The 22,325-nt window shown below is 33.3% G+C and overlaps 1 protein-coding gene across 15 annotated transcripts in view; it reads left to right on the forward strand.

Annotated features, from left to right (window-relative positions):
* LOC118180687 (inositol polyphosphate-5-phosphatase A-like) overlaps positions 1-22,325 on the forward strand; it is a 205,971-nt gene that overhangs the window by 181,418 nt on the left and 2,228 nt on the right. For 13 of the 15 annotated variants that reach the window (XR_015041551.1, XM_085817993.1, XM_085817991.1 and 10 more), the window contains one exon: positions 14,943-15,018. Coding sequence is in view for 12 of the 15 variants with exons in the window: in XM_085817993.1 (XP_085674119.1) it covers positions 14,943-15,018 (76 nt within the window). In the remaining 3 variants the exon portion in view is untranslated. Of the gene's footprint in view, positions 1-9,129; positions 9,215-14,942; positions 15,019-22,325 lie in introns of those variants that run through there. The other 2 variants (XR_015041552.1, XR_015041550.1) reach the window with 2 other exon arrangements.

Genomic DNA, 22,325 nt, shown 5'->3' on the forward strand with positions numbered 1-22,325 from the left:
TCATTATTGTCTGTTTGCTAGTCTCCGGCTCAATCTGAACTTTTCTTTCTTTAGTGAATATATTCATTGTAACATCAAGTGAAGGGATCAGTTTGGTTGTGTGAGGGATGCAACAGGCAAGCATTATTTTGAATGGGTGTGTTATTTTGACACTCAGTTGTGTCTCCGCCTTTGTATCTTTCATGCATATTTTTTAATTTTATTAATTGTAGGTGACTTTTAACCAATTTGCTCAAGGAATGAATAGAATTTTTGTGTTTGAAGTTGAAGGAAGTCTATGATTTGTTTCATGTAGGATATCTAATGGTATAATTTTAACATCTTGTAGAATTCCAAAAGTGTGTACTTTTTCTTCATTGGTTAGATGAAAATAAATCCCAATGTGACATGCAGTTCACCTTCTTTCATGTTTCTGATATTAATATAAGTTACTTTTCTTCATTCTCAGTGAAAAATGGGTTAATCTTGTAGCTACTATTGTAAAAATCATTGCATTATGCAATTATTTCTAAGTAAAGTACAGTGCTCATTTAAACCCTTTCAAATGTCAAATATGAATTTGGTGAAATGTTTTGATTAGTTGCTGTTTTAGAAATAAAATATGCATTTTGATTGCCTTCTTTTATTAGAGAAGAAAATTCTAAATCTGAAGGCTATGGCAGGTGAAGCATGCAGAACTAAGACTTGTTAATAGAACATATTGTGTCAGTTGATAATTTTATAACATCATACATTGAGTAAAATAACTGATAAGTATAAAACAGCTTGTTAAGAAATATGAATACTATTTGAAGAAAAATTTTAGATAATTTAAAAAGCTGAAAGCATATTTATTTATTTATTTTATTTATTTTTTTAATTTTTATTTATTTATCAGACACATAGCAGTGTAGAAGTACAGGAGTCCTTCTTCAACACAGCATCCTGTAACACGGTTTCGCTGTAACACGATTCATAAATTGCAAGAACCCTATAACAATATACAACAGGGATAAGATTAGATTATCTTTAAAGAAATTATGTTTTAGCTCTCATTTCATCAATAGATGTTGCCGGTAACTTAACTCATGTTCAGTCTTTCTTATCTTATCTTGTTCATTTGCACTTTTGCAAATGAGGATGATGGTTCGGTAAAACCATCGAAACTAGTCCTGTGAAAATTTGAAAACATAATGCTGATTTTTGTTGTTTGACTTCTAAATTAATGTCTACCCCTATATCGAGAAATTTAAAATGACCGGGTAAGAACTAGTAAGCAAAGTAAAATTACAGATTTTGTAAAGAGAGAAGAGAATGGCAGAACTTTAAATGAAGGAAGAAATAATGAAAGTGAAAGCGATCTCATTCCACTGAAAAAACATTCTCTGTTGATTATACTGAGTAATGACAAAGAAGAAATTTATTACACTAAAGTTGTATTAAATTAAAATATGTAATATTCTTTGTTGTGTGTTAGCCCCTTTTTATATTGGCTCTGGGTCTCGTACAACATGATTTCACACAACACGGCATTTTCTAGGAACCTATCTACTGAGTTATACGAGGGTTACTTGTATTGGCATTATATTAGCAACATTATGGTAATGATAATCTTAAATTGAAGCATTTTAGTTACTCATAATAAAGAAACAATTCTAAAACAATTGAATTTCGGCCATAAAGACCAAACATTGTTCAGATCATTGTTTTTACAAGTATTTCATAAAAGCATTATCAGTATGATTGTCAATCCATACATTTTACAAGCATTTTAAATCTTGCAGTTATAAACATTTCAATCATTTACCAAACCACAAGGTTTAAAATTTCAAAGACAAAATTGCACTTAAATTATGTGTTAAAGCATCTAATATGTGTAATCTATCCAAGGAAATTAACATGCGAATTGCAATGAAAATGGTATAAAAATTGCGTCTTTTTTGAGAAAGTGGCATGTGTAAAGTATATACTATGTTTATAAATATGTAAATTTTAAATACAGTATCTATATGTTTATATTTGTTAAATTAATATTACATCTATCTAAATATTATAGTATCAAAATAAATGAAAATTATTTGTTTTATGAAATTTCAATTGTCTGTTTTTCTGCTCTAAAAAGTTAAATTTAATGTTTAACCATATTTTTCTGTAAACGCAAATAATCAGTTTTAAGTAAATTTTGCTGAATAAATTTCACTAAAATTAAAACATTTTCAGCTGAAGTAGAGATTACATGCAAAGCTTCTGAGAGATTTGATTGCTGACATTGAAGTAATATTGGGAGTTGTTCTAGGTGTTGGGAGGGTGTGTTCTATTGTAGTATTATAGTCATTCGTACAGAAATGTCCTGTCATATATTTTAGAGATGCCTTGGTCCAGAATTTATATTCATGCTATATTGCATGTTTTCATGAAACTTGGGTGAGGGAAATGCTTTTCTCCATGTAAAGGATTCTGATGCATTTAAAGAGTGTCTAACTATAAGCTTAGCAGGGCATTTTCAGGTATAACTGAATCAAGGAAATAAAAGAAAGCGGGGAAGCAATTCTGTATCTTCCATTCTACTCGGCCAGTTGCTGAAATTCAGCTTGCATTTTTTACGTCTTGAAAGCATAACATAAGATATATATTTGATAACATAAGATATATTTATATGCAGTGTTATTCTAATATACTTATTCTGACATAAAATTGGAATTTTTCTGAAAAAGCATGGCAATTTTTTTCCATATTTCAATTCTAAGACTGAACTAATGTATTCAAATATCGAATTTTATAAATTGTGATCAGAAATTTAAGGAAAAATTTGAGAATTAAGTTTTGCTCGCTTTTTTTACATTGTGCCCAAGAGTAATTCACTTGGAGAACTTCCTAGTTTTTGGCAACATATTTCACTTTTCTTTTCATTCTTAATCTGCCGAAGTCTCAGTTCTTCTTTCGTAGAAATATTTTTGCCATATATTACATTTTTTAATCACTATTGGAATTTTTTCCCTTTTCAAATTTTACTGAATTGCTTTAGATATATTACTGAATTATATTCCTTTAAATAATTATGTAAAAAATTTAATTTTATACATTTGAATTGTGTACTTTTAAGTATTTATTAATATAAATTTTTTCAGTGTTTTTTATTTATTTTAACTGCATTTCCTTTTAAAGAGTGCTTTGTGAACCAGTGTACACCATGATGCATTTAAAAAATAGATGTCTTAAAAAAAGGAAATATAGTAAGCACAATTCGTACGTCTTTCAGTGAGCCATTCTGGAAGAATATATAAATGAAAAAGATGATAATAGAATTTTAATTTAGGAGGAGATACATATATTGTTTATGCAGTTTTTCATTGCCTTGGCTTTAAACAATTTTGTTATTGTGACTTTTTTTATATATTATTACATTTTTATCATCTTACTTTTAAGTTTGTTAAAATGTTATGCGTATTTCAGAATAAGTTTAAATATTTCATTTTTTTTAAATCATAAGAATTAAATAGTGTAATATAAAAAAATGAGTTCGCAAAAAATTATTTTTGAGTTTTTAATACTTTGCCAATTTTTTGACACATTCTACAAATATGTCTGCTGTCATTCACTTTTTTGGGCTGCATATTGTCAATAGTTGTGAAACATCTTGGTTTTTGTAACATTCTTAAGAGTAGTCTTCTATATTTTCCTTATTTGCTCAATATAAAATAGTGAAGGGATTTTCACCGTGATACTGAAGGTCTTCAGAGGTGAGGTATTTTAAAAACTGGAGAAGAAAGAAATGACTAGTTTCATCAACATTTAAATGTTTTTAGATGGTATAAATGTTTTTTACTTGATTGTTGAACTTTGGATAAATTCTTAATCATTTGGCTGAGACATCTTTGGGTTTTCAATTTACGATATAACATTCTGTGACATATGTAAATTTATACAGCCCTTCAGTAAAAAAATAATCATCTTTTGCATTCATCCACAAAGTTGTATCTTGGCCCTTTTCAGTTTACATAGGCCCATTTGCTTAACTACTTGATGTGCTACACTGCCTGAAAAATTTTAATAAAATACGGTTTGAACATTCAGATATTTTGCTTTGAACATGCAACTTCTCTGAAATGGATTTTCTGCAGTTGTTCATTCTTCTAATTTCCTTCTTTCAGAAATATTTGTTTTCAGTGTTGACACAAAAACATTAGTTTTTAAACAGTTATATTTCCATTAATTATGTATTCTGGCCAAATTCTCAAATTTGAATTGTATCTTTCAGGAAGACCACCTTTCATTTTAAAGATATTTCACTTGCAGATTAAATTTCAAGCAAAGCTCATTGGACATACTATTGAGTTAAAACCTGTTTAACAAATGATAGAGGCTTGTTTTGGGCAATGCTGTGAGAGAGGATCCACTATCCAATTGTAACTCAATGATATGTTATATATCCAATTGCAACTTAACTTTGTATATATTGTTTATTTATCTATATCCATATCATGTACAGTATTGATGTTTTGCTGACACTCTAGTGAGCAATCAGCTATGTTGTTTACTAGGATTAAGTGAACTGTGAGTGCGGCATAGAAAATATTCCTAAATTGATTTGCTTCAGAGAGGCAAGAAAATTCTACCTCCAGTTTGAAAAGCACTTATTGCTACCTTGCCATGTCACTTTTAAGTATTTTTTTTTTTTTTTTACTTTGAGAGGCAATTTTAGGTTTGGGAAATTGAAAATAATTTCAAGAAAACAAATCTGGAGAAGGACGTTAAATAATGTTTTTTACAGGATTAATCTACAGTTTACGTCACAAATAGTGTGCCAACCTAAATAATAAAATATCTTCATTGAATTGCATTGTTAAAATTATATTACTTTATAAATTTATCAAGGAATCCCCACACTTTTATTATTCATGATATAAAATCATACATGAGTTTTGTAAAGAGAGTTAATTTCTTGTTCCTATTAAACTGCAGGATCATTATTATTATTATTATTATTATTCATAAATATTTTGAGTTTTCAATAGAAACTTTATGGAAACTTTTTTCTAGTTGTACTTCTTTCTCTAGAACTATACTTGCATGTACAATTATGTATGCACTATTTAGAGGACTGGTTGCTACTTCATCAAAGACACACTTCTTTGAGAGAAATTTTCATGTTCCTTTATACATGCAACATTATTGTCAGTAAAAGTGACGTACCCAGAGCAACATTATCCTTAATTATTCTGCGGGTGATATTTTTATCTGAGTAATTTGATTTTAAGAGTATTTCTTATATGTCCAATTGCATCTTGTGTATATATCCTCTTTATTTATATACATTTGTATCATGTACAATATCAATGTTTTGCTGATACTCTAGTGAGCAGTCAGCTATGTTGTTAATAAGGATTAAATGAACTGTGTAGTGTGGCATAGAAAATATTCCTGAATTGATTTGCTTCAGAGAGGCAAGAAAATTCTACCTCCAGTTTGAAAAGCAGTTGTTCACTGAGCTCTTGCGCCTGCTGAATTTAGTTACTTTGTTATGTACAGTAATGGGTATAAAAAGCCTCCCCCCCCCTTTTTTTTTTAAATATTCGGGTTATCTTGCAGGTTTTGGTATTTTTGAAAAGAATGATCAATAAATTTCATCTCTGATAATGCCAGTTTGCAATATATTTGAGAAATATTCTAATTAGATTCTTAGGTGTTTGTGGCAATAATTATTGTTTGTTATTTGTCTTGGAAGGGATGCTTTCTAAGAAAAACTGCTATGTATTCACATTATTTATAGAAAACATCAGCCTGTATGCCAGAAGCCAAATCCAGTGTAAACTATTAGAATTCAGTGGATTTAATTGCTTGGCCTCTGATTGATGAAATATTCTCATATAAGAGCTGTTAGTGATTCATTTAAATATTATTATTTGCTGGTACTGTGCTTTAGTGTCTAAACTGTAAACCCAACAGATGTGCATGTATATATGAAAAGTATAAAATAGATATTTATAGGTGTACATAAAAATAGAAATCTGTTTGAAACTTCATTGAATGAACTTTGTAACTGCATATGTTTCTAATTAGCCAGTATGAAAATTTTTAACATCAGAAAGAGAATATTAATGTAGTTCATTTATTTTGTTATGGGCTATCTCATCAAGGCTGTCTGCCCACTCTGAAGGTCTCTGTGAAGAAAACTCGCTTATCGATGTGTTGGAATTTTTAAAAATTCACTCACTCAGTCAGTTCAGAAATAAAGAAGTCAGACCCAGAGCAAACTCTCATTATTTTGTGCTTTTTAGCTCTGAGGCAAATAATATATTTCTATGAAGCTTTTTAATTGTGCTCAATTTATGCGGACTACTATTTCGTCTAATCACTCTGGCGAACATGTGGGTGTCCTGAGAAGAACAGTGAGTTTACTTTAAAGTATGTCCGATGAAATTGTAGAAGATATGACAAAGATGGGAAGGATTTAATTACCCTTTATTCTTCATGGTTTGCAGCTGCTTCCACACTTCAGGATACAAAGAACAGTACTTGTGGTCTGAACTAAAAAAATAAGAACTACAAACTAACTAAATTTAAATAAGAGCTAAACTCAAATACTATACAAAGACTAGTATCACTAAGATTGGCCTTTTAGGTCTTTACGTATGTAATACACAGAATGCAGGAAAACTACAGTATGTCTTCAATATCAAGAGGACTAAATTTCTGGCCTGAAAGGCGGACAGCAACTGACTGAAAAGCATGCATGGAATAAGGTGGCGAGAAGTCTCTCTCTCTCTCTTAACTCCTTCTTGGCTAAAAGCCACAACTTAAATACTTAATAGTTTGCAAGCTCAATTTGCATACTAAAACTAACCACATTTATTCTGGCCGGAAGTGGAAAATAAGAGAAGACACTAAAGTTTTAAAATAAAATAAACTTTAGTAAAACATAAAATCCTTACAAGTTAATTGGCCTCACATATAATAATCCCATATTTTTTAAAAGATTCTAGGACTAAGAATAACGTATTATGCAAAAGATAACTTATACATCCCACAAGGAAGATAGTTAATTTATCTAAATATCATACTGTAAGGAAAGCAAATATATAAAGTTTTATTTCAGAGGTTTGAAGTTATTAACTATTGAAATATATTCTTAAATGTTTAAATAGATTTTTCAGATGATCATTTTCAGGAGGAAAATTATCATATATTCTTAATATTATAGAATGCCAAATAGCTCATTCATTTGGGTAGTTAGGTGGTGAGTATTTCATAAGACAAAACACCTATAAAATCTGCAGATTAAAAAACCTTGCATTCAATCAAATTTCAATGAGCTGAATTGAAGGGACTTCTTAATCCCTTCAGTTCAAGGATGCTCATCAAAGTTTGTCTGAATTGAAAGAACTATGAAAAATTTCGTGCTGAAAAATTGTTTGACTAATTACATTTGAAGAAAATCTAGGATTCTTCATAGATATGCATATAAGTATTTAATTAAATAATAATGCTTTTTAATTAAATAATAATGTCTTGGGCATAGTAGTAATGCTGAACCTGTTAAAACATAATTAAAAGTAAAAAATTAATCATAATTAATTTAACCTAATATTATAGTTGAAATGATATAGGCATTCATGGATTAAGTGATGCTGACATAAAACCATACAGTTCCGTTAGTGATCAGATTGTGCATCTGCACTTGAAAAAGAAACGATGATTTTTTCCATGATTATGACTATATTTCTCTTTCTTCCAATGATAGAAATATCTGGAAATGTTATTAGTGATGCAGTCCAAATGATATTAAAATATTACCTTTTAATTTCTGAATGGCAATGTTTCAGATTTCTTGAATCAGCAAAAATAGAAAAGGAGAAGCAGTTCAGGTTTATTTAATTACAAATAAAAGTGTAGGATCTACTGCTAAAATAAATTTTCTTGAAAGTGTGTTTTTAAATGCTAAGAAGTGAAGTGAAGGTGACTAATTCATTCAAAAGACCGTGGAAATGCAAATTACTCCACATTTATGGATTGTGTGAAGTTGGTTTGTGGCATGACCTCAGGGATTGATTCATGACTTTTAGGGATAATATCAGACTTCAATTGCTAGGGAAGGGAAAAATTCAAGAAATGGTTTCATTATCATTCAAAAACAAAAACAAGTTTTTCTTATTAAATTCTGTGCATTGAAGAAATTTGCTTTATGGAGAAAGTTTATATTAAGTTTCTGTACAATTTGTGGAAAACATAAGTTTTACTATGTAAGTACTGGAATTTATTTTAGCATATAATAACTGTTCGTTATAGAGAAATGCTGCAAATGTTTGTGCATCCACATTAAGATGTTTGAAATGTATTTGACAAGGGGTCAAATACATTTCAAATGGTAAATTCATGAAGAAGTCTGTTTCTTAATTTAACTGCAAAAACTTAATGGTCATTCATATCAGGCAGGCTTTATAAAGCATGCTTATTGTTGACTAATTAATCTCTCATTTATAATTATTAAATATTATTTGTAACTTTACCACCCTTGATGGGGCCAGTAATTTATTTTGTTTTTAGATATTGCAAAAGAATAGAAAAAATATAAACAAAAATACGAAAATGATGAAAGGAGCAAGCTATTCAAAATATAGGAAATAGAATGTTCTTATTCGATATTGACTGCATAAACAATCATTGCTGTTCCCCCCCCCCTTGTATACAGAATATAATTATAAAAAAAAGTTTTTGAAAATAAAAGAGAACAGTATTCTTTCTTGAGTATTTAAAAATAATTTCTGATATTAGCATTAGTTATTGAGCATAGTGTTATGATCCTTTATGTTTGTTTATTTTTATTTGTTCATATTTGAAGGTTACATCAAGTTGGATTATGCATTTTGTTCTTTTAAATATGCTTCTGTGTATATAGTTATTTTAAATTTGTGACAAATTGATCAGTTTCATATTTATATCTGAGGCATTTAATTTTATTATTTTTTATTATACAATTTTATGTTATTATTTCAAATCTCTAAGACTGTGTTACATTAAAAAAGTTGTTGTAATATTATCTCATAGCCATTTTGCAATTTGTCTTGAATGCTTTTTTGTTTTTGTTTTGTTTTGCTTAGTATCTATTTTAGATAATGATATATTACAAGTTATAAAACTGATATATTACAGGTTTTCTACTGACCAATATGAGAAAGTACCATTCTTTATTTTTGGAGACTGTAATTTTTGCCTAGATACCAAAGATGTAATACAGGTACTATCTTCAGAAAAATAAGTTTGCATAGTAATTATAACATTTATATGTTAGATAAATGGAAATAATTATAACAAGATAGCTAAACATTGTTTATTCCGTACTTCTACTAGCTGTTGTTATGTATTAGAGTTATAATATGTATTATCTTACAGTTACATATTTTGCAGTAATATTCCTCTAAAATATCTGAGACACAAATTTTTGTAGTTTATAGTTAGTCATGCAAATAGAATATTCAAATTTGTTAACAGATATCTTAGTATATATTATTTTCTAAAACTGAAGGAATCTACAAGTAACATTGAACTTGCCAATTTAGTTTGAGTTTTACATTACAATTTAATTTCAGTTTTACTTTTTTTATAACTATGTAGTTATAAAAAAAGTTTTAATTTCCATGTTTGCAAAAGAATAATGCACAACTTTAAAAAATGAGCAAGAGCTTCAAGTTCTAATAATATGTATGTTGCTTGTAATATTAGAAGGTGGAGTGAACATAGTTGTGTATGTTATTTGAATTAATTTGTTGAGGTTTTTAAAATCTTAGTGATAAAATCACTGGTTTACAGGGGGAAAAAAAGCTGGTGATAAAATCTGAATATGCATATTTTCTTCCATATTTTATTTTTTGTTTACTTTGCCTCCCCCCAACTCCAAAGTTTTTTTTTTTTTTTTTTAAATGACCAACATAAAAGTTTCGAGAAAAATAAATTTTTATTTATTTTTAGATGTATACAAAACAACATATTTCACCTTTATATTGAATGTATAATGGCCTACCATACTTTTCGTTTCCTTTGGAAATTTTTCTTTAAAATTTCAAAAGGTTGAAACAAAAAAGGTTCAAAAGGTACCATTGCTTGCTTTTTAGCAACAGACATGACGAAGCTTCCATCCTTGTCCTTTCAATTACTGCTCTCAGATTGATTTTGAGTGAAAGCAACAGCTGTCTTTTTCTTCTCTCTAATGAATTCATCTAATGTGGGCTGTTCATTACTGTATGTTATGGACAAAGAGATCAATCTCATTATTTAATAACCACACCATGTAAGTGTCTATGCAAACTGGAATTTCATTTGCAGTAACACAGTTAATATGTAAGACTTCAGAATTTTTTCGTATATTAAATGTGCCCACCAATGGGCGAGCGGTAAAATCGCTGAACAGTGGTAGGTATGACCTGGGTTTGATTACAGGCAAATGTGCTAGCTGCTTGGGCATTTTCGTGATTTTCCTCATGTGTAACTTGTATATGAGCCAGTTTCCCTTAAAATGTTCTCTACAATGGCATCCCTTTAGGCAGATAGCCCTAGTGTGCTTTGCCATAATCAACTAAATCAAATCATATATTAAATATTGACCTCTTATGTTTATCATTTGTATGTTGCAACACAAGCTAAAATATTAAGAATTTTATAGTCAGTAAGGAGATTTTTGTATCTGCAGATGTGAAAAAAACTGAATTCCAAAGAATAGTAAATGACAGGTTAATATGTAATTAAGTGAAAATATTAATTCTGTTGGTGGAGATTTCTGAAACATAGGGAAGGGAAAACTACTGTAACACAGCTAGAATTATCTATGATATGTGTTTTTCATAATAAACTGAATTGCCTGTTTACTTTTATTCCTCTAGCTTAAGTATTACAAAAGCCATGTTCCGAATTTCCTTGATATATCCAGAATACTAAAAAAATCATACTTTTCTTGGACCATGTGTCAAGAAATGCCAGCTAAAGGTGCTAAAAGGTTAAATAAAAAAGCTAAAGGTTAAATAATAAATTAAATATTACTACCTTCTGAGTCATTGACTTTGCATGACCTAAGATGCATCATTATACTAGGCTGAGATGGCCAATATGTATTTTGCTTATAGGTCAATGGATAGAAATGGATGTATGTGAAATTGAACGTAAGATATATGTACTACACTAGCTATTTAACACATCTTTAAGGTCTTTCAGTCCAGATGTAATAAGTATGCACAACTAGTGTTTATCTCCTTATAGAGACAATCACTAGGAATAGGAGATTACAGCCAGCATCTAGAATTTCCACACTGGTTTTTGTAGTTATGTTCTGAAGGATGAGTTTTTCCATTGCGGTATGCATATGTAGGTATATGACAAGCCATATGGCTTTATACTATAAAACTATAGTTCACTATAAATGTTTGCATTGGTACTCTTTGATTGGTCTTTCTTTCTTTCTTCATGACTTGACTAGCGAAAGATATTCCGAGAGAAGATCTTGTCAGAACTGCAGTTTAATGTTCCTGGTGTTTTAATATATTTATTTTTTATACAAATGTTTTAATGATTGAAGCTAATATGTATCTATATTCTAACATATTATTTTATTTATTAACAAGTTTTATATACTTGTTAATAAATAAAATAATTCTATCATCAAGTTCTACTTATGATCCTTCTTCCCTAAAATGTATATATATGACATGTATGGAATAGACTGAAATATATATACCCAATAACACAGGGGTTCTCAGCCAGGTTGAAATTTCCCCTTGGGGGAAAATTTTCATGGTTTCATGTGTGGGATGTGGTCAGCCTTTTACTCTTAAACTTGTTTTAGTTTATGTATATAAAAAATTACTCTTATTCAAGTTTTATCAACATTTTCTATACTTCTGGTTTAATTAAAAGCACATTAAAAATAATCTAAATTTAAGTAGATGTATATGCATTTTTGAGTTTTGGAGTTGCATGGGGCAAAAAAACTTGAGAGCCACTGCAGTAACATAAGCTCAAAGTATACCCTCGTAGTTATACCACCATAATATGAAATGTATAACTCTTTCAAAAAAAGTTTGTGGAAGAATCATATCACATGTGTAAAACTTGCAACAACTGAATTTTGTTGTTAGAGGATGTTAGTATATTCTTCATAAAAGACATATGTGAAGTAATATCTTGTGGGGCAGCATACACAGGTGATCTCATGCAAATAGAAATTAAAGCATCTTTTGACTATTTAGTGTGAAGCTGCATTTTGTAAAAAATGTGCTCGAATGCAAATACTTGTGTTCTTTGATCAAAGAAAAATTTTCATCAAACCACAACAACCTTTTTGGCAAATGTTTTATCCTCCAACTCCGTTTTTCTGTATTATTTAAGTGTTTCTGTAAGGTCAGCATTTCTGGATAATACAAGCTATTCAGCATGATATAATGGATTGTCTGTGATGTACATGAAAGACAGGCATTCTACTAATGCTTCCACTGAAGTGAATGTTTGTACATTTAAGTTTCGAAAAAATTTCTTGACTGCAGTTATCCCTCCCATGTATAATGTGTATATGAACCAGTGTTCCATAAAAAGCCCTCCACAAAGGGAAGAAGGCATCTCTTCTATCTTAGGCAGATAGCTCTTGAGTGCTTTGCCCAACCAGCCCCCTATGTAGCAATCATCCTTCAGTACCTTCTTCCTTCTTAGTCCTTGAATTGTGCTTCAATTTTTCTTACAGCTTCTTTACATAAAATATTCTACATAATAATGCAGCATAAATAACAGTATTCTATACTGTATTATGTATTGATATGATTATTACTGAGCTCCATAAACATGTGCAATATTCTAAAATTTTAAGTTATTAAATTATTTTAAGATTAATTATTAATAATTTTATTTAAGATTATTTAAATTAGATTTTCTAGAGGCATTTCACTTTGATATAAATCTTTCAGTTCTAGTTAGCAATCCCAGTTCCAATCCGTCTTTACCCTCAGTTTCTAATGAAATTATTTGATAGCTGTTTTCATTTTTCATCAATAGAGGGTGCCAGCAGCTTGACATCCTTCTTATCGTTCTTATTGCCTAATCTTATTACTGCTTTTTCCTTCATCATTTGCACTTCTGCAGTTGAAGAAGGAGTTTCTATATTTAACCTTCAAAACTAGTCCTGTAAATTTATAAATATTGTGCTAATTCTTGTTGCTTGTTTAACTCCTGCAATAATAGTTATTTGCATGTCATTTTAACTCAAATACACTTGAGTTCACATATGTAATATTCATTTAAAAACTCTTCCTTGCCAAATATAGATTTAAAAAGCTCTGTAGCTTTTCCATAATTCTCTTTAGAGAGCAAAATCTTCTAATAAGCTGGCGAGTTCGGTTTCATGCATTGAAATAAATGATCAAATTTATCCTCAGAATTAAGAGATTCATATTCCAATATTTTCATTGCCATTCTGTAAAAGATAAATTTAAAGCAATTCAGCAGTATTCGTATTCAAGAGATACACAGTTTGCTTCACGTTAGTGCCTTTTCTGCTTAAAAACTGCTTTCTCTATAGAAAACAAATCATTTAAAAATAATGAGCAATCCAGACTTTTTTAATGTTGGTTTGAAATTAAAATAGGTGAAAATTATGCAGGATACCTCTGTTTTATAAGGAGGACTTTGCTGCTGAACAGTGTAAATTATTATGAAATAAATGCTGTACATCTTATATGTATTACTTTGTATATTTTGACTTAAAATGTTGTCTTTAGAATTTAAAGAAAATTCTGATCAGGAACAGTTTTCCCTTTCGTTAACTTGTACTTGCGTAGATCTTAAAATGTTTTCCTTTTTTTTTTTTTTTTTTTTTTTTTTTTTTTTTTTTTTTTCAAGGTAAGCTTTTCATTAGTTTTAACATTATTGATAAATATAAATACATAACATGAACAATAGTTAATTATTACTCAAAAGAATATCAGCTATAGAGCTATGATTAAAAACAATAAAGGCAATAGGATCATTAGGCTCACTGGCTTTCTTTAGTTCATCTAAAAGTCATCTAAAGAAATTAGAATGTCATTGTCTACAGAAACATCAGTCTTTTCTTTCAAAAACTGGGTCCATGCCACCAAATGTTACCTATTCAATAAAATGTCAGCACCAACTCTCCTGCTGAGATCTGCGAGATTTTCTTTCTCAGGGCACCAGTATCACTTAAACCCTGTATTTCATTCACTCTGTTGGTGGCAAATGATTTCTATCATTTTGTTGTCCTCTTAATCCAACAGAGTGATTTTTGAATTCGCCCAAAAAACATTGAGTGCCTTTTTTTAAATGCACCATTTTCTTGACTTTGCTTGCTAACTGAGCAGCAAGCAAAGCGCCGAATAATTCTAGTCTCGGAAGCGTGATTTTTCTTAGTGGCGTCGCTTCACACTTGCTAACCAATAAATTCACTTTGTTTGGGTTGTTTACTGTATTTGGTATTTTAGATTTTTCTGTATTTAACAATTTCGAATGAAGATGTTTGAAGTGTTTATGTACTTTTGCATTGCTGCGAAGTGATTGATTGTAACAGAAATGCATTTCTAATGAAATTCGAGGAAATAAGTCTAAAGAAATTGCAGGGATACAAGTAATATAAAAAAATTGTCTAAAGTCAATTCCTACTTAGATTAACACAGAAACATTTTAAAAATACAACAAAATTTTAAATATGTGAAAAAATTATATTAACATCAAGTGTCATCAACTACAACTTTAAAAAAATGTATTTGAACTTCAGTGGATGAATAGAAAGTATTTTATTAACAATTGAAAATTTGCACAAGATATTGGTTGAGTGTGAGCTGATAGTAGGAATTTTAAAAAGTAAAATTTCAATAGTCAGTACAAGGCAGTCGCATGGTGTGCACATTATATATTTACTATGAATTTAATTGAAATCTTCTCTAACAAGTTTATTATTATCTATTTCAATGCAGATTGAATTTGAAGGTGAAACCACTGATGGAAACTTTGCTCTTGATGACGTCACCTTTTACGATGGGAACTGTCAAAGTAAGTATGATAACACATTTTTATGCTCTTTTTAAATGCAGCTAAGATGCTCTTCCCTATGTCAGTCTGTAGCGATATCTGCCATGAAACCTCTGGCAGCCCCCATTAAAATTTAGCCTTTGGAAAGTTGTCAGAATTAAAATCATAAAATGAAGTGCAGTACAAGTTGTCAAATGAAGAAAGTCCATGGTTTCACCGGACGGACATCATCAGCAACTACACCAATGCGGTGCAGGTATTTATATAAAATGTCTTGTCGAGAGTTGAAAATTTGCCGTAAAGAATGCACGGGGTATGTCCACTGGGATAGGCGAAAATACAAGAGTATTCCACACTTTATCGGTTGAAAGGAGTTTATACATTTAAAAGTTGGTCCACTTTCCTCTTTGCCTCAGAACTAAACTGTTAATTGGAGAGTGAGAAATGTGGCTAAAGTAATCATTTTTCATTTTTATCATTCAGATTTCAAATCATTATAGCATAATGTGGCTAGGGTACAAATAGGGCGCAGCCCCATCCACCTAATCGACAAGATTTTATGACAAACAAGGGCTGCGCCAGGATAGCTTACAGCCATTTTTAGGCAGAAGATGGGCTTTTTCATTTCCAGTGGCTGGGGATCCATTGAAAAACAAGCTCCGAGCCAAAAGCCATTGCATTGGATACATTTATCTTGGTCTCTTCAACAAGAAAGTAATCAGTAGGTGTATGAGACAGCTGCCCACTCGGGAGTGAGCAAATATAACTGCCTTGCTAAAGTTAGTATCAGGTACAAGAAGATTTAAAATTGCCTTTCCTGTGGCAAAAATCTCTGCGTCGAAGTTAGAGGCATTCAGATCAACAGAATAGGATTCCGCAAAATATCCTTCACAGTACAACCGGCACCAGTATTTTCCTTACGTGCAGTGTCATCAGTAGAAATGTGGATCCACTCACAGCTAGGGTTATTTGTAGCTATAACTTCTAAGGAAAAAGCTTTAAGAGCGTCAGGAACTGCCTCGTATATCTTTTCAGCCATACCAATTTCAAGATTACAAGTAGGAGCCCTAATAGTAGGAGGAGAGAGGCTAAACTGGTTAGGGTGGAGTAAGGTAGGCATGATTAGGTATTGCAATTTCGGACCAAAATTTCAATACCTGTATTCGGTAGTAGGAATTTTATAAAAAAAAGAAAGAAAACACAGGTGTTTCTTTGTTTTATTTGCCAATTTTATTAGAGTATATACCACCAAAAAATCATTCATAATTTATACATTATAACAGTATATAAAGAATTGTAAAGAAACGAGGACCATCTTATATATTTAAATCACAAAAAAGTGTAAATATCAGTATTCTGTGGTACTATTAAAATTTTTGAAATGTGATCTTAAAAAAACATAATTGAGCCTGGAGCGTAATTTTGTGTAAAAATTACCAGCTGTCTAAAACCCTCTTTCAGCATCTTACACTAGTAGGTGGTACTGTTAGCAAGGGCGATATACTTTTTCCAAGTATTTATCTCGAAATCCCTCATCTTCAAATAAATCGATTTCTCATTGGATGGTTTTGGATATAACTGATTTCTGTATTTTATTTTGGCTTGTTGAATTTTTTTTTAGTTAGTGCTAATTCTAATTTTTGTTCAAGAGACAATTCTTTTCACTATCGACATTAGTGCCATCATCATCTTCGATAACTGTACCGAATTCTTCTGTGTGTGGATAGGTTTGTGGGTAATTTAAGAAAGTTTAATATTTCTTTCTATTTTCATTTTAAGAAAATTTAACATAAACTTGATTTGATTAGTCTCTTCCTCTTTTTCATTTTTAAATCATTATAATTATGTAAATACCGTAAGCCATTTTCTATTTCAGTATGCCTTTCTCCTGTGCGATTTTTCAATGTAATATATAATTCTTTAAATAGTGATGTGAGCTGTTCCTTGTTGCACTAACTGTTAAGAAATTAGAATCTCTCCGTATCGGAAAAATTAATTGGGAGATTAAAGTCGATTGTTGCTTTTGGGGATTGCATATTTCAGTTTCATAAATCGTTCCATCACTAGGAGTAAATTGTTCCAACGTGGTTTAGAATCTAATATTAAAACATGTTCTGTTTTACTTCCAGTTATTATATATTTTTCAAATAAGGCATTTTTTGTAGGAGAATGTTTAAATGTCTTAACAATTTTTCAAACTTGATTAATTATAATGAACTTGATGAGTTAATATTTCATCCTCATTAGCAATATCTTCAACAATTACAGGGTGATTATAATTAAAGTTGCGATATCAAAACGCTGCTCTAACTTTAAAACTACCAGTCAGAATGACTGGATATTTTACGAATGGAATCTGAACCATCGTGAAACAATTGAATTTTGTTTAGTGAAGGAAAAATACCATATTTGCCGCCGTATAAGACGCACTTTTTGTCTTTGAAAATAGGTCTGAACAACGGAATCCGTCTTACTCAGTTTTCGATTACATTTATTTCTCAAAATTTCCTCTATTCGGAGTTGCACAATCTTTTGTCTTGTTTTTTGCAGAGTATGGGAACATTAGTTACATAAAGTTCATTGAACCCGCATGCGCACATATCGACAATCACAGCTGAAAACTTTCCAATTTTTGTGAACGACTTTTAAGCGTGTGAAATTTCTACTGTTCAGTTATCTTTAATTTCTTGCCAAGTTATAGCTCAAAAACCATTGTCGGCATTGCTATAACATAACATACAAGGTACGTGTGATTGCGTATGGTAACAAGACTATAGATAGGCATTTCGGGCCACCCCGACTGATAAAATGATAAGAACTGTCAACTGGGATGCTGTGAAACTAAAGATAGTGTTTAAATCATTTAAGAAATGTGGTATTAGTAATGCACTGGAGGGTACAGGGGACAATTTGTTGTATGAGGACTCTGATGCTAATTTAGAAAGTTTCTATTGACTTTCCAGTTAGCTCTTGAGATGAGTATCTGAATTTTGACGAAAAAAATTAAAAGATGGTCTTTCCCCGTATAGATTGCATATTTGCAGAAATTATTAATTTGTATTACTTTATATTTAAAATACTATAAATTCATTATGATGATCAGTGATAACATTTTATCCTTCAAAAATGTGTATAAAAAAGGGGTGCGTCATATATGCCGGCAAATACGGTAGTTAAAAAAATGTGCCGATAGATGCCGTTGTCAGGATTTACATGGCTGTTGTAGAGATATGGATATTTCAAGACTTGACATGCACACCACAGATGTAGCTGTGATAAAAATGCAGAACATTAGCGGAACACGTAATGCTTTGCTTAAATGCTTCGTTGTTTGACAATTAAGGATCGCGCTCTGCTCGTGAAACTTTTCTGTCAGAACGATGACTCTGCGTTAACAGCTATCAGGAAGTTCTTGACATTAAAGGGCATAAACTTCGCCCCCAAAACCGCTTACGGCCTGTGAAAACTGATGGATAAATTCAAAGAGACAGATTTATTTAACGTGAAATGAGGTAGAGGATGAAACCCAGTTGCGACAGTGGAAGATGTGGCTACAAAGTTCCAAGAATAGACGAACAGTGATACAGGAATCAGCAGTGCATGGGGAACTGGACGAATGTTGGATATGCCTATCAGCACTGTGCGTAATGTCCTGTGGAACATCTTGCGCTGTTATCCGTGCAAGCTAACTCATGTGCAGAACTTTCTACTTGCTTACCTGGAAACATGTGAATCGTTTGCACAGTGATTTCTTGCCCGGATGGAAGTGAAGAATGGATGGCCAGGGAATATTCTGTGGTCTGGGGGAGCCCATTCCGTTTTGCAAAGTTCTATAAATACTCAAAATTGCAGGATATCGGTGATCAAGAATCCGTTCCTGCTACAGCGAGTACCTCTTCAGTCTAAAAAGGTCACTGTGGGGCGGAATAATGGCAGCGTTTGTCATAGGTCCGTTCTTCTTCGAGATCACATCTGCAGGGATCATTAACTGCTTAACCATGTCCTTCTGGCAATTCAGCAGCATCGGTGGTTCGCACAAGATGCAAGATGGTGCTCCTCTGGACATTGCTACTTCTATGAAGGAACTGCTGACCACTCATAAAATCATAACCTGCCATTTTCCAACAGTTTTACTGCCACGTTCGCCCAACTAAACCCATGTGATTTTTGGCTTTGGGGGATACCTGAAAAGTATTGTTTGCAGTCGGTAGGTTGGGAATCTGGCCGACTTGAAGGCAACCATCACTTACCACATTCATAGCATCAGCACAGATACCCTCCGGAACTGTACTGGAACATGTCGTTTTGTACTTCCAACTAGTAGCGAAACAAGGTGGATGCCATATCGAACAACTTATGCACGTTTGTTTTCATGAAGCTTTTCCTTTTTCTCTTGTCATTATCATTGTACACACATATTCTTTAAACTATTCACTGTAAACACGTCTTTTTGCCTGTCTTAAAGCCTTGGAGTCTATTATTTTCTTTTGGCTAACAACATTCGTGTGGTTATTGATTAGGTCTTACCCCTGCTAGCGTAGTCTATCGCCACATTTTGGAACTATTTTTTCCCTTCGCCAAACAAAATTTCATTGCCTCTCGATTGTTCTGGCAAAATATCAAGTCATTCTGACCTGTAGTTTTAAAGTTAATGTTCTGAAATCGCAACTTTAATTATAATCACCCTGTACCTTGTCATTATCTTCATTGTCACTCTCTTCAACGTCGGAATCGGAAGTTTCTATATCTACAGTATGCGGGTTCTTCTGTTGTTTATTATTTTTGGTATAATACATCTACTACTCCTAATTGGAGAGAGTGTGCGTGTACGTGCGAGAGACAGAGTGAGTGGGTGTGAGGAGCGTTTGAGAGAGTATACTCTCTCTAGCACTCTCTCTCGCGACCCACAGTCTGTCTCTCGCACTCACACACTATCTCTCTCGCACTCATACAGGGCACAGGGTGATTTGTATCTCTCTCGCACTCATACACTCTCTCTCAAGTGCGAGAGGGAGTGTGTGAGTGCGCGAGAGAGAGTTCGTGAGTGGCAGAGAGAAAGTGGGAGACTGCGAAAAAGAATGTGCGTGTGAGAGAGTGTGAGTACGACAGTGTGTGCGAGTGCTAGAGAGGTGAGAGTATGAGTGCAAGAGACAGAGTGAGTAGGTGTGAGGAGGGTTTGAGAGAGAGAGTACACTCTCTATAGCACAATCACACACTCTCTGTCTCTCGCTCTCACACTTTCTCTCACACTCGCACTCTCTCACCTCTTTCACACTCTCTCGAGTGCGAGAGAGAGCGAGTGAGAGTATGAGTGCAAGAGAGAGTGTGAGTGGGTGTGAAGAGCGTTTGAGAGGGTACTCTCTCTTGCTCACACACTCACTCGCAATCACACCTCTCTTTCACTTCCCCCTTTCGAGTGCACGAGTGCGAGAGAGATTGTGAGTGTGAGCGAGTGCTACAGCAAGAGTGAGTGAGAGTATGACTGCAAGAGAGAGGAAGTGAGTGGGTGTGAGAGAGTATACTTTCTCTCGCACTCGCACCTTTCTTTCACACACTCTCTCTCGAGTGCGAGAGAGAGAGAGTGTGTGTGTATGTGCGAGAGGGAGAGTGAAAGAGTAAGTGGGTGTGAGGAGCGTTTGATAGAAAGAGTATACTCTCTCTCACACACTCACACACTCTCTCGAGTGCGAGAGAGTGTGAGACTGCAAAAGAGAGAGTGCGTGTACGTGCGAGAGACTGAGTGGGTGTTTGACAGAGTGCGTGCACAAGTGCCTGTGAGTCAGAGTGCATTTGAAAGAGTAAGTACACTCTCTCACACTTGCAGGCATTCTCTTGCACTTGTGCACGCACAAACTCCTCACACCCACTCACTGTGTCGCACTCACGTACTTTCGCATGTACATGCACACTCTCTTTCGCAGTCTCACTCCCTCTTCTCCTCGAGAGAGAGGGAGAGTGTATGAGTGGAAGAGAAAGTGTGCGAGAACGGCAGAGTGCAAGTGTCTGTGAATGCGAGAGAGTGAGTGGGTGTCAGGAGTGTACTTACTCTTTCAAATGCACTCTGACACACAGGTATTCTCTCGCACGTACACGCACACTTTCTCTTTTGCAGTCTCGCACATACATGCACACTCTCTCTCGCACTCAAGAGAGTGTGGAGAAAGTGTGTGAGTGCGAAAGAGTATTCTCTCGCACTCGTGCACACACGCACCTCTCTCACGCATTCTCGCTGTTGCACTCTAGAAAGAGAGGTGTGTGAGCAAGAGAGAATACCCTCTCAAATGCTCTTCACACCCACTCACTCTCGCACTTGAGAGAGAGAGAGAGAGTGAGTGTGAGAGACAGTGTGTGATTGTGCTAGAGAGAGTGTACTCTCTCTCTCAAACCCTCCTCACACCCACTCACTCTGTCTCTTACACTCATACTCTCACTTACTCTGCCTCGCACTCGAGAGTGTATGATTGATAGAAAGTGTGTGAGTGCTAGAGAGAGTGCACTCTTTCTCTCAAATGCTCCTCACATGCACTCTCTCTCGCACACTCACACACACACTTTCTCGCACCCACTCACTCTCTTGCACTCATACTCACACTCACACTTTCTCTAGCTCTCGCACACACTACCTCAAAGAGTGTGTGACTGTGAGAGAGTGTGTGATTGCACTTTCTCAAACACTCCTCACACCCACACACACTCTCACTCAGTCACATACTTTCTGGCACGTACACAGTCTCTCTTGCACTCTTGCACTCACAAACTCTCTTGCTCTCACAATCACACACTAACTCTTTGACTCACAGGCATTCTCTCTCGCTCTCGCACTCTCATACTCTCTCTTTGACTCGCATACTCGCACTCACACACACACACTCCCTCCCTCCCTTTCTCTCTCTTATTTTGTAAGATAACCCCTGTGTATCTAGTACTATGGTACTCAAATTTTTACACACCTTTGATCACCGACGCTTTCCACACACGTTGCCCTTCAGTTCCCTAAAGTGTCACAGAGATAGGGCTGACATTGTCAAATACTTTTCCCCGAATACAGGGTTAGCAAGAAAATACATAGCAAGCGAGCAAATTCCAAAGACGTCTCACCCCAGTTCTGCATAGCCAGCCAAGCCAAATATTACCTTAAATTATCACCCAGCTCAATCAGGGCTCAGTCAGTAAACCGACTATGCGACCCACACTTCTTGAAAAGTGCTTCGGGTGCCCAAGAGAGAACCATTGCTCTGTGTATGTTGATCTAGCTGCGAGTATTCCCTGAGCTACAAAACACGGAAAATGGACTCTGGAATACTCTGGAATCTGGTATCAGGGAGTAA

The sequence above is a fragment of the Stegodyphus dumicola genome, chromosome 6 (assembly GCF_044657685.1).
Source record: "Stegodyphus dumicola isolate Sdum_Otavi_A_Nest chromosome 6, ASM4465768v1".
Lineage (NCBI taxonomy): Eukaryota > Metazoa > Arthropoda > Arachnida > Araneae > Eresidae > Stegodyphus > Stegodyphus dumicola.